Source organism: Microcaecilia unicolor, chromosome 8, assembly GCF_901765095.1.
Source record: "Microcaecilia unicolor chromosome 8, aMicUni1.1, whole genome shotgun sequence".
In the NCBI taxonomy this organism is placed as follows: Eukaryota; Metazoa; Chordata; class Amphibia; order Gymnophiona; family Siphonopidae; genus Microcaecilia; species Microcaecilia unicolor.
In genome coordinates this window covers 67,648,961-67,662,538 of record NC_044038.1, presented here as the reverse complement: position 1 = coordinate 67,662,538, position 13,578 = coordinate 67,648,961, and the positions used below count along the sequence as shown (strand labels likewise).

General features: G+C 50.6%; 1 protein-coding gene across 1 annotated transcript in view; it reads left to right on the top strand.

Moving 5' to 3' along the window:
- Positions 1 to 11,524: 11,524 nt before the first annotated feature.
- LOC115475746 (B-cell lymphoma 3 protein-like) overlaps positions 11,525 to 13,578 on the top strand; it is a 41,768-nt gene continuing 39,714 nt past the window's right edge. Inside the window, exons 1-2 of the mRNA XM_030211703.1 lie at positions 11,525 to 12,914; positions 13,339 to 13,514. Of these exons, the coding sequence (XP_030067563.1) occupies positions 13,483 to 13,514 (32 nt within the window). The 5' untranslated portion in view covers positions 11,525 to 12,914; positions 13,339 to 13,482. The remainder of the gene's footprint in view (positions 12,915 to 13,338; positions 13,515 to 13,578) is intronic.

Sequence of the window (13,578 nt, the reverse complement as noted above, 5' to 3'; positions counted from 1 at the left end):
TCTAACAACATTCTTTTGCTTCTTCTGCCTGTGGCAGTTAACCAACGAGATTTAAAATTTACTGCCCCTTTGTCACGCGCCAATCGGCTTCCATATTCCGTGCGTGCGCTTATGTGGAGTCTTTCCTGCAGAGGAGCGGTCTTAAACCATGAATATAAGCGAATCTTGCACTTATCAGTGGTGTGCTAAACCAAAGTTTGTCCCCATAGAAATTGATGGCGCCAAAAATGGGACTGAAGTACGGCATGCAGTTAAACAGAGCATGCGCTTATCCGACGTGCACTTAATTGGAGTGCACTGCGTGTGTGTGTGTGTATATATATATATATATATGGGATATAATGATAGATAGATATGTCTCCCATTATATCCCACGTGATGTAGAAATGGTGGACTTAGTGGGGTAACTGGGCTATGTAAGCCTAAAGAAGTAGCACAGCAGTGGCAGTAGGAAGACATGACAGGAAACTATTGGCATAGTTTTGGGATGAGGGGAAGCAAGGGACATAATGTCTCTCCAACTCTGTGTGTTTCCTTTTTTGGCTCCCTGGCTTTTCCCCTGCTTAATTGCTGAATCCATAGGCGCCGACTCCATGGGTGCTGTGGGTGCTCAAGCACCCCCAATATTTCACCCACAGGAAGTTCGTTCCCTCCCTCCCTCCTCCCTTCGAGTTCCAGGCCCCCTCCCTCCGAACTTTAAAAGTCATCTATTTTACCTTGTCGGGGTTAGGGCGGCAGCAGCGGTAAAAAGCATGCAGGCTCGGCTCGGTGCTTAGTTGTTTTCCCTTCTCTCAGCTCTGGTTCCGCCCTCATTTCCTGTTTCCACAAGGGCGGGACCAGAGCTGAGAGAGAGAGAAGGGAAAACAACTAAGCACTGAGCTGAGCCTGCATGCTTTTTACCGCTGCTGCCGCCCTAACCCCAGTGAGATAAGATAGATGACTTTTCAAATTTGGAGGGAGGGGGCCTGGAACTCGAAGGGAGGGAGGGAGGGGGGAATGCTGGAACTGGGAGGGAGGGACCCTGGAACTCGGAGGGAGGGAGGGGGGACCCTGGAACTCAGAGGGAGGGAGGACCCTGGAACTCAGAGGGAGGGGGGACCCTGGAACTCGTAGGGAGGGGGGCCTGGAACTGGGGAAGGACTGGAATTCAGAGGGAGGGGGGCCTGGAACTCGGAGGGAGGTGGAGGGGGGACAGGGGAGGGGGAGAGGGTGGAGGGAGGGGGGGACAGGGGAGAGGGGGAGGGGGACAGGAGGGAGAGGGAGGGGGAATGCACCACCTGTAAAAAAAAAAAAATTCAGCACCCCCAATCATTTTGAAAAGTTGGCTCCTTTGGCTGAATCCTTGCTCCCCTCTTTGCTCTTGGTAAAACTGTGCAGCTACCGTCCAGGTCTCCAATCAGCTCCCTGAGCTGGGTACTTGTTCCTTGGTCTCTGGGGCAACATCATGCAGGCAGGTCAGAACACAGCGGCTTAGTACACAGCGGCTTAGTATAAGTGCATGCTCCCATGCCTTGGGCTGCTGGAACATGTTCTACTCTGTGTGTAATCTCTAAGGTTTCAAGCTGTTATCTTTGTTAGGCTTCCAGGGCTCAGGGTGAACATGTGGCAGAGAATCTCATGTGGACTCTGAGGGCAGGGGGTGGCCATTGCCCTGTAATCTGTGATTACCAGTAGAAGTACTGCACTGCAGGGGATGGGGAAGCAGGACCAGTCTCAGAAAAGAGGGATGTGCCCACATTACTTGCATTGTACTGTAGTAATTGTTTCCTGTTAGCCACTTTGATCCTGATCTTGCTTGGGATAATATGGGATATAAATGTCTCTAATAAATGATCCAAGCCTATGGGCGATGGGGAGTCACAAATTAAAGATGAATTAAACCTACTAATGAAAGGAAGTTTCACCTGTAGAGAAATAGGAAGTAGCAAAAGGATGGCAGAGTCAAACCTACATGGAATGGCCACTGGCTAGGGAAAGGTGCACTGGAGCTTGCTGGGGAGATGGCTGGGCAAAGGGGAAATGAGAAGCAGAGCAGGCTGAAAAGATGTAGAGATGGGCAGGCAGAGAGCTATTAAACTCTCTGTCCCCAAATATAAAACATCAAATTATATCTGTGAAAGAGGAAAAAAATTAAAACATGAAGGGGGAGTAGGGAAGAAACGTAAGTAGATTGGGCAACATTCTGTGGAAGGTTGAAACGAGGACAAGGAGGAGAGAGGATGAAGAAAAAGGAATTAGGAGAAAGTGAAAAAAATTGGGGAAAAAGTGTGGTTGTAGATGGGCTGAGGAGAGAGAGGGACTAGTTGTGTGAAAAGTGCTGTGGATGGCTTGAAAGGGGGGGGAGAAGGGGGGGGGGGAGAAAATCCCAGCTGCAGTCTGGCAACTTCTGTACTGCCATGGAGGGGAAAGGTCTCCTGAAGGGAGAGCATCATTGTGAAGAGGCAGGAAGTGATCCTGTAGCCAGGAACTGCCCTCCAAGGGATGCAATGAGGATGTGTCTCCAGGGGTTTCTGCCCAGGAGGGAAGGGTTTGGACTGCCATTGTAGTTGGAGATTTAATCATTAGGAATGTAGATAGCTGGGTGGCTGGTGGATGTGAGGATTGCTTGGTCACTTGCCTGACTGGTGTGAAGGTGACAGACCTCACATGGCACCTAGATAAGATTTTAGACAGTGCTGGGGAGGAGTCTGCTTTCTTGGTTCAAATGGGTACCAATGAGACAGGAAAATGTGGTAGGGAGGTTCTGGAAGCCAAATTTATGCTCTTAAGTAGAAAGCTCAAATCCAGAATCTCCAGGGTAGCATTTTCAGAAGTGCTCCACATTCCACGCGCAGGGCCTAAGAGACAGGCAGAGTTCCGGAGTCTCAATGCATGGATGAGGCAATGGTGCAGGGAGGAAGGTTTTAGATTTGTTAGGAACTGGGCAACATTCTGTGGAAGGTGGAGCCTATTCCAGAATGATGGGTTCCATCTTAACCAGGGTGGAACCTGGCTGCTGGCAACAGCATTTAAAAAGGAGATAGAGCACCTTTTAAACTAGACCTTGTGCAGGATTAGGCCCCCTTTCTCATAGCAAAAGGATATCCAGGAGGAGAGAGCGTGCTTGCTGACGGGGGCGCCTGGCCTGTTGGTGTTGGAGACAAACAGCTAAGAAGCTTTCCGCCAAGGTCGAGTACATTGCAGATAGAAACGCAGGGCGCAGGTGCAGTCCAAAGTGTGAGGGAGCTGTTCATCCTGCCTGGTGTATGGTCCCAGGTAGAAGGAAGGGAGCACAATCTCCTGGTTAATAAGGAAAGGGGAGACCACCTTGGGTAGAAATCTTGGGTGGATTCTGAGGAGTGCATGGTCATGATGGAGCAGTGTGTACGGTGAGTAGGTTACAAGGGCCTGAAGCTCGCTGATGTTATAGCGATGAGGAAGACGGTCTTCCAAGTGAGGAACTTGGTTTCTGTTATGCTTTCAAGGCAGAAACTAGGTTCGTGAGCCCTTGGGCCACTGCCGAGGAGCAGCAGTGGCAGGCAAAACCACCCCACACCAGGGACAAGACAGGACTCTGACAGAAACAGCTAGACTTCACCTGCACTTGACCGCCCTTCCTCAGGAGTCAAGCCCCTGGGTGCAGGCGGCTGGCAGGACTTACCGGGCAGGGCAGGAACTGAATACCAACTAGGCTGACCAGGGACTGAGGGTCAGAGGGGAAAGGAATACACATGGGCAGCAAGGCAGGAAACTGGGCTAGGACTCACAGACAGACAATACTACACAAAGCAGGAAATGGACAAGCTAAAGGACAGGAACTGAAAGCTGCCAAGCAGCCACTGAAACAGGGTACAAATACTGACAGACAAGGGATAGGACTGAAATCTGCAAAGCAGCTACTAAGCAAGAGACACAGACAACCAAGAACTAGACACAGACATACAAACAAGAAACAAGACTAGGAAACAAGCAATAAACCTAAGCTAAACTACACACAGACTAACTAGAAACAGACAAGGAACTACACAAGAAACCAGACTAGGCAGAAGTGCAGCAAAGCACCAACAAACCAGGGACCTTAGACGATGCAAAGGCAAACACAGAAGTTTCCAGGTCATTAATAAAGCCCATCAGCTGCTGAAGTTCACTGCAGGAATCACAAGGCAGCTACGGGTGCTGTTCAGGCACAAACAAGAGGCAGCCTGGAAGATCCGGACCGGACTGGACTGAAGTCTGGAACGAGTAGGGACAGCAAGACAGTCTATGGCAGCCACCAGTTCTGGCCACCACAGGGCGAGAGGAGCACAAACCAAGGAAAAAGTCACAAACGTGACAGCTTCTGACATTTTTAATGGTTCGAAGGGGTAGAGAAGGCGGCAGAGGACAATGTTAAGGTCCCAGGCTGGGGGAGGGTGCCACAATGGGGAATGGATATTCACCAACACCTTCATGAACCTGGTAACCAGGTGGTGGGAAGACAGTAGTCCGCTGACCAGTCTATCATGGAAGGTGGATATGGCGCTGACGTGGGCTCTGATGGAGGCAGTCCTGAGGCCAGTGTCTGATAGGCTGAGCAGGTACTCCAGGATGTCTGGGAAAGGGCACAGGAAAGGGTCTATCCATGCCATGGTGCACCAGGTCTGGAATCTTTTCCACTTGTGGACATAAGATTTTCTGGTGGTGGGCCGCCTGGCCGCTGGTAGGACATCTGTGACTTCCGGAGACATGTGGAATGGGGTTAATGTTAGCCTTTCTACATCCATACTGCCAGGGTCAGAGTGCTCAGGTTGGGGTGTGGCATGACCCCTTGGTCTTGTGTGATGAGATCCGGTCGGCCAATAGGCGTACTGATGATAATGCTGCCAGGTGTTGTAAGAAGGAAAACCACACTTTTCTGGGCCAATAGGACATGACAAGGATAATGGTGGCCTTGTCCTGAATGATTTTCAGCAGTGTCTTGTGGTGAGGGGTGTTGGGAAGTAAGCGTAGAGCAGTTGTTGCCCTCAGTGGATTGCAAAAGCACAGTGGCTCAGCCTGAGTGATGGACATGTGGAGCAAGAGAGTCTGCACTTTTTGTGTTGGCTTCACTGGCAAAAGATCTATCAGTGGTGTGCTCCACTTGTGGAACAATTCGTGCATGACTTGCAGGTGGAGGAACTATTTGTGGGAGTCCAGCTTCAGGTTGAGGCTGTCCGCCAGCATCTTGTGGAGTCCTAGTAGGTAGGTCGCTTGTAGGAGACAGTGTCTGGAGAAGGCAAAGGTCCACATCCGGAACACCTCCTTGCACAGGGGAAGGGAGCCTGTGCTACCCTGTTGGTTGATATAAAACATGGCAACCTGATTGTCCATTTGGATCAGAAGGTTCTTGTTGGAGATCCAGGGAGCGAAGACCCAGAGTGCATTTCTGATGGCTCTGAACTCCAGGAGGTTGATGTGATACTTTGATTTGGAGGGTGACAAGGAGCCTTTGTTCATAGGTGGAGATGGGCTCCTCACCTGAGCTTGGAGGCATCCATGGTGACTGTGAGCTGGTGTTGGGGTAGTTAGAGGGGTTTTCCCACCACCTGAGTGCCTTACAGGTGCACTGAATGATGGCAAGATGCATGGCTGAGGGCCTCAGGGCTCCACAAGGACACACACAAATGCCTTGCGGACTCCCCTTGCTCTGGGGAGAACCTGTTTGGGAAGAAAGTCAAAGAAACAGTCAACTCCCTGAAGGACCAGTGCACTACCTTGCAAACTCTCTCCAGAGATGGAATGGTATGCCCTTCCTCATCGAGAAGACAACAAACCGGCCAATACCGCATACACCATCACAGTGCAAGATGCTACGATGGCCCCTCGAAGTGGCAATGGCAGAAACCCTAGATGTATGGCCCCACCTATCACCAGAGGCAACGCTTGTGGGAGTGAAAGCATCAAAAGAAAACCACGCCGTCACCTCCAAGGCGGGCCTCAGTTTTGACGCTGGACCGATGGTACCGCCGCCTGTGGGGGGGGGGGGGCATCTCTCCCTCTTTTTCGAAGCCTGGAGACAGATAACAATGGACAAATTGGTCCTCAACATGATACAAAATGGATACTGGATCTGAGTGATGGTAATTTGCTGAGACAGAGATTGGCTGTGCTGGTTCCATCTCTTCTGGAGGTACCACTGGAGTGGCTGCATGTGTAGCTTGGCTAGGGGTATGACATGGATTGATACAGCAAAGTGACCCAAGAGGCACAAGAGGGTCTGTGCCAGAACTCTTCTCACAAATATGATGTGCTGCACCAGGTGTAATATCACCTGGAGAGGGATAAGAAGGCCATGCTGCATCTTGTTCAAATCTGGGCTCTGATGAATTCCAGTGTTTGGGTCAGTTGCAGATGGGACTTTTTTTCATTGACAAGGAAGGTGAGTGCATGGAGGTGTGCTGCTGCCACAGCCACACACTTGGTAAAAACCCTTGGTGTAGAGGAAAGTCTGAATGGGAGGACTCGGTACTGAGGAAGTGTTGGCCCAGGACTTTGAAGCTTAGTAATTTCTTGTATGCTTTGTGGATAGGGATGTGGGTGTATGCATCCTGTAGGTCCAGGGAGGCTAGCCAATCTTTTTTTTTGGATCAGTGGGAGGATGGTTCCTAGTGAGTGTATTCAGAACTTCTCCCTTATGAGGCATTTGTTGAGGGGTTGGAGGTCCAGAATGGGCCTCAATTCCCCTGACTTCCTGGGAATGAGGAAGTAGCGGAAGTAGAACCCCTGGTTGAGCTCTGCAGGGGGAACACACTCTATGGCTCCCACTTGGAGGAGAGTAAGATGCTCTGGAGTTCTGTCTCTGGTGTAAGCTGGTGTAGCGGCAGGGAGTGGAATCTGAATCCAGTATCCATGTTGTATCATGTGAGGACCAATTGTCCATTGTTATCTGTCTCCAGGCTTCAAAAAGAGGGAGAGATGGCCCCCCACAGGCGGCGGTACCATCGATCCAGAGTCAAAAACTGAGGCCCGCCATGCAGGCTGCAGCATGGTTTTCTTTTTGATGCTTTCACTCCCACGAGCGTTGCTTCTGGTGATAGGTGGGGCCATACATCTAGGGATTCTGCCATTGCCACTTCGAGGGGCCATCGTAGCATCTTGCACTGTGATGGTTTATGCGGTATTGGCCAGTTTGTTTTCTCGATGAGGAAGGGCATACCATTCCATCTCTGGAGAGAGTTTTCAGGGTAGTGCACTGGTCCTTCAGGGAGTTGACTGTTTCTTTGACTTTCTTCCCGAACAGGTTCTCCCCAGAGCAAGGGGAGTCCGCAAGGCATTTGTGTGTGTCCTTGTGGAGCCCTGAGGCCATCAGCCATGCCATGCATCTTGCCACTATGATGACCCTGGCTGTGCGGAGAGAAGTCTCGAACGCATCAAAGGCAGCTCTGGTCATATGTTTCCCACATTCTTCCATGTCCTGGATAGTGGGAGAGATGAGGGTCCTGTTGTCCAGAGGCAGGGATGACAGGATCTCCTCAGCTCAGGTGGGCATTGATTTTGGCATTCAGCATGGTTCCATGGTATACTTTTTCCTGATGATGTCCAGGGTTTTAAGTTCCTTTCCCAGAGGGTCATTGGTGCGGGTTTTGGAGCCCCTTGCCTTTTTGAGGGCAGATTCTATAATGATAGATTGGTGAGGAAGCCCCAGCTTGTCGAAGCCTGGACAGGTTAGGTCTTGGCACTTGAGGTTGAGTCTCTTGAGTTGGCGGATCCAGCGAAAAGTGTCTGCCAGATTTTTTTGCGGCAATCCAAGAGAAGTTTGTGAAATGGCATCGCAGTAATGGGCTTTGGTGTATCCAGGTACTTAAGGATGCCCAGAGCCTCGTTGCACTGGTCCGGGGTTCAGTTGAAGAGAGTAAAAGGATGGTGGGTATCTTCTGAAGGAACTTTCGGAAGGTTAGGTCATCTGGAGGAGAGGCCTGAAGAGGTGCTTGGGACACTGGGTCTGTGAGGATGCCAGACGAATCCTGGGGAGTTGTAGAGTGAAGGTCCTCTGCATCAAAGGCCGAGATGAGGGCTTCGCTCTCCTGTTCTGAGAGGTAGTCCGAGGTGGATGGTTGTGGTGAGGATACCCCTGTGGAGAGCCATGGGGGCTTTGTGGCAGCCAACAAAGTATCTCCAGGGTTCGTGCATCCCAGGTGGTTGTGCGGTGCTGTGGATGGAGTGGAGAGGTGCATGATGAACTGGCTGAAGAGGTCAAGCAGCTGTTGGTGAGGTGCTGTAGCCGTGGGCTCTAGGGCCCCAGATAGGGGCAGTCCAGTGGCTCCTGGAGGTCTAAGTTGAGTCGGTTCCGGGAGGCCCAGCGCTTGCACTGGCAAAATGTTTTCTTCCTTTGAAGTGAGTAGGAGGAGGCAGAATAGGAGGAGGAGGAGGTTTTATGGCATTTCCAGCACTCTGTGTCCGAGTGGCAGAGGGAAATCATCTCCTCTTTCCTGTGCAGGTGTTCTGGCTGCTTGCCTGGGTCTCAGCAGTGCTGGGAGTCTCGGAGTACTGGCCCTTTAAGGGGGTGGAGTCATGACACGAGTCCAGAGGGTGCAGCATAACACTGGATGTCTGGTGGCTTAGGAGGCTGATGATCGGGGCCATGCATCCTCAGAAGAAGGCCCTCTCCAGGCCTGTCTGCTGGCTCAGGGGGCAGATCCGTAGCCCAAATGGTGGAGAGCAAGTCTTCTGTGGCACCCTGAGAGTTGGAGTTGGAGTGGGCATGGGAGTCACATTGTGCAGGCCAGAAGTCAGGAATGGAGCCGCATTTGGACAGCAAGAGGGTGGAGCCAGTACCTGCAACGGCGCAGTGGGGAGCAGGGTGAAAGCCAGAGTCGGCACTGCTGGAACTGCTGTGGGTTGTTCAGATTCTCCCCCAGGTAAGCCCGGGTTGGGGCATTCAGGGTGGTGGTTCTTGGCGTGGTTCCTCAGCCTCCGTGGCTGTGGAGGTAGAAGGCCTGCTTGTGGTCTTGGATGAGAACCAGAGCTCTTTTGCCTTTCTTTATCACCGGTGTTTGCGGGAAAACTGCTTATTTGTTCCACGAGGAAGTCCTTTAGTGCATGGAGTCGGTACTTGCGAGTTCTCAGCGACATCTGGAGGCAGAGGGGGCAGGCAGCATGAGGTGAGCTGTGCCCAGGCAACGGACGCACACCTTGTGTGCATCTGCCATGCTCATTTTTCTCTTGGAGCCTGGGCATTTTCTGAAACTCGACTTTGTTATGCTGGAAGCCATTTCTGCGGGGTCCGTCGTGCTGATTGGAGAAGGAGAGAGCAGATAAATCCGACCATTGTGCAGGGCGAATGAGGTAAACTGAAGCAGAAAGGGTCACTCTGGGACATATAAAGGGCAAGCCACGCATGCTCAGAGGAACTTTTTCAAAAGATCCCTCTGAACTCTGGGAGAGCATAATCCCTTTCCAGTTTGTTGGATGACATCACCAGTGTGTAGCTGAGTCATCCTGCTTGTCCACGGAGAATGAGTTTGTCAGAAATCCAGGACTGGCTTAAAATCTCCCTGCTGGAACTTAGTAACTTGGCAGGAAGTGGGTATTTGTTTTGTTTGACCTAACAATACATTTGTGACTAGCTTTCTAGAGTTATAATTCCCCCCACCCCGCCAAACTGATGAAGGTCTAACTCTGGAAAGCTATTAAGTTAGTATAATAAAAGTTATGAACAACAACTTGTTTGTTGAACTTTACTTCTCCTGGGCTGTTGAGAAGATTGGCATAGCAACCTCTATCACATCCTAGTCAGTTACAATAGCTTCAGCTCTGCCCAGTCTCTCCTTAAAGAAGTCAGTGTATAGGGTTCCTGGCACAGAAGATGCCGTTGCTTACGTGTGCCAGGGCTTGCTTCCTCATTCTGTAACAGTAACGAGGCATTATCTTTCCATCAGATCTAATGCTGCTAATTACTTCCAGAGGGCTAACCCTGAGCTAACTTCTCTCACTGTCAAACTGTCTCTGTGGTCTCTCTCATCCTAGGGTGGCCAGGTGTCTGTCTGTGAATAGAAAGGAGAATCCTGGTGGTATGTTTATTAAAGAAATTGTCCTAGGTTTTATTTAAGGAAGAACAGAATGTACAACCATCTTATTTTTTCAATCTGACTATAGATGGAACTATAAATGTGAATGAATTAATACACACCACTCATGAGCAGATCTAGGATTTTATAAAGGGGGAGGGGGAAGGCTGTGTAGGGCATCACCATCCTTCCACCCCCCTCCCATTCCCATGCTCAGTTCCTTTTTCCAGGTTCCTCCCACCCATTCTCTCCCATTTCTGACTGTGCCCTCCCACATTCTTCTCAATTTCCCCCTCCTTTCTCTCATGTTGTCGCTAATCCCCTTTAAAATTAATCTTCATTTTCAACCCTCAAGTTCTTTTCCATCATCTTCCCTCCCAAAAGTTATTTTCCATCTTCTTACACTTCCCCTGCCACCATCCCCCCCCCCCCCAAAAAAAAAAAGTTAATGCAAGGAAACGAGGGTTGTTCCCAGGATATGGGATGTGGGTGTCTCGGGGACATATGTCTATGTACAAGGGAGGATGCAGAGTGTTGTACAGAAAGGGAGGTGTATATGCCTCTGATGGCGCATTTATTTGATGGGTGAGAGGTTAATGTGTATGCCTAGGAGGTGTGTATATTCCAGTGCTGTGTGTGTAGGGATGTGTGCATATTCCTGAACAGAGGGTGCATGTGTTTGTTGGAACGTCAGGATTTATGCCATCTGAAACCTGGTATAAATCCCGGCATGCACATTGGGTGCAGGTCCTCAGAATTCTATAACACTGCACATATCTTTTGAGAACATCTCTGACCCGCCCATGCCCCCTTTCGGATTGCACGCTATGGGATTTGGGTGCCCAGGCATATAGAATAGTGCGCAGCCAAATGCGCATGCAACCCCTAATTGGTGTCAGTTAATGTCAATAATTCATTGTTAGCATCCAATTAATGATGTTAATTGGCTCATTAATCAATTTGGGTGTGGCTATTTGGGCACTCTTTATAAAATTGGGGGGGGGGGGGGGGGGGTTAACCTTTATCTGTGCTCACACTCAGTAAGTTTGTTCTAGCAGCGACACTGTGAGTTCCTGTATACTGGAAATATATGATAGTTGGGCATCAGAAAACCCTAGTCAGAGGCCTTTGCCCTAAGCTTTTCCTGCTCCCAAACTTTGATCTTGTTTGTAACTTTTTTTTTCCTTCAGGCTGAACCACTGTAAACAAGAAACGGGGGAGCTGTAGGACACCAGGCAGGAAATATTCTGAAGAAACCGTAGCTCTAGATTTTACACCTTATCCTGGGAGCCCCTGTTCTGGCTTGAGAGTGGTGGTAGTGGGGGTGGAGGCTCTGAGCAGTCCCTCAAAACCCAGCATTGGGAGCAGCAGGGCAGGTGTTTAGGAGTAGCACCCCTTCAGGGAAGAGGCGGTGCAAGCTCTGAGAAAAGTACCTCAGATTCAGGAGAAAAGCAGGGGAAGTCCCTACCAGAGCCGAGGCTCACCCAGAGGAGGAGGCAGTCAGCGAGTGAGTGAGCGAGGACCTCAGAGCAGACACAGCGACCCATTGCAAGAGTGACAACTGCACCGGCAGAAACTTGCAGAAAGCAGGAGGAACAGGGCTCTGCACAGAGGAAGAGAGGACAGAACACTTCTGGGATCACAGTGCAGAGAGAGATCGCTGGGAACCCCCTAGCCCTGTCCTCCCACGGAGTCTTCCCTCTGACCTCAAGACACTTTGCTGGCAGTGAGACAAGCTGGGACGAGCTGGAGGAGAGGCTCTATCTGTGTAACTGAGTTCTGTAGCAATGACCCTTTCATGACATGCTTTACAACATCAAATCTCTGCTGACATCCCAGGAGCTGGTTTGGGGTGTCTCTTGACTGGATGATCCCAAGAACTGGAGTAGTGCTGGCAGAGGCTAAAGCCTTGGATGAGCCCGAGGAGCAAAGCCGTGCAGAGGCAGGAGGCAGAGAGGGAGCCAGGGGTGATGGATAAGGAACGAGCCTGCAGTGTCCTTCCTTTAGACCTCAGGACAAGGAAAAGCAGCAAAGATATGGAGGCTGGGGAGCTGATGGAGCACTCACCCACAAGACCCCAACATCACAGTGTGTGCCAGAGTACCCCTCCAGGAATTAAAGGCTCTGAAAGTGAACTAAAACCCCTCCCTTCCATTTCACTGCCCACCCATCTGCCAGTGCCTACTGCACTCCCTGTTCCAGGGGCTCACATGATTCCAGAGACTCAGCATCTGCCAAGTGGGGGACTCCCCAAAATAGTCTTCTGCTGGGCACAAAGCTCTGAAGGTGCCACACCAAAATGTCTCCAGCCTGTTTTTACAGAAGGGGCCCGTCAAAACTGTCCCCAGCCTCATGTCACAGGTGGGGCACCTCAGATTTTCCCCAGTCTCCTGTCGCAGGGCCCCTCAGAACGGTCCCCAGCCTCCCATTACAGGGACCCCCTTGGAAATGTCACCAGTCTCCTGTCGCAATGGACCTCCCGTGTCCTGTGGAAAGCAAAGTCAGAGCCGAAACCAGACAGAGAGGTAGCATATGATACAAATTTGCACAAGCAAGGGGTCCTAGGACCCCCAACAGGACTCAACCTGGGAGTTCCTTGGAGGCCCTGGATCAGAGCGGCACCCAGGTGGCAAAGAACCAGAGGGACAGCAGGCCTGCAGAAGCCCCAAGCGTCTCTCCCCCTGAGGAAAAGGCGCCATACAGTGCAGGACAGTGAGAGGACCCCTCAGAGCATAGGAAAAGTTCCCAAAACTGAGGAGTGTAAGGAAGCAGCCTGTGAGAAGGCAAAAGGATCACAACATGAGAATACAGAAGGGCCACAATATGCCCCTGAGGGTTGCCCTCACCCCACTGCTTATTATTCTCCATATGTGACTGTCAGCTTCCCGCACTGGCCTCACTATTACCCAGGTGAGTGCCCCAAAGTAACCCGAGAAACAGAGTGATCAGGAATCAGGGACAGAGGTGGTTGTGTATGTCACTAGAAGAGAATACTTTGGGAATTGGGGATGGAGAGGGTAGGTTGATATATGTATCTGTCTGTCTGTCTGCTCTAGAGAGCTGTCCTGGTTGTGTCTAGGGAGAGGCTCCCTGTGTATAATAAGAGGGTTTAACTTCTTCTGGTAGTGACCCTGGTCATGAAGGTCAGGTTGTTGATTTTTAGAGGTTGCTGCAGGAGTTAAGCTCCTCTGGTAATGACCTTGGTTTTGAGGCTGAGTTCTGGGACATGCTGCCTGTGTATCAGTAGGAAATGTTAAGATGTCTATGTAATGACTTATATTTTAACAATTTGCTATGATATTATGATGATTTTATTCTTTATTTTTCCCCTCAGGTGTGTCAGGCTCCTGCGTCTCCCCCAAATTTGCCTCTCTATCCTGTCACATCATACCCTCTACTGCCAGGCCCCATCTTGGGGTCATGGGCCCACCTGTCACTCCTTTACCCCCCGGAGAACCAGTTGGCCACAGATATTTCAATGGCATCCAAGCAGGATGAGGATGGAGACACGTAAGGAATAATCCTGTGGGGAGGAATCACACAGAAAAGAGCAGGAGGAAGGGGCAGAGTAGCT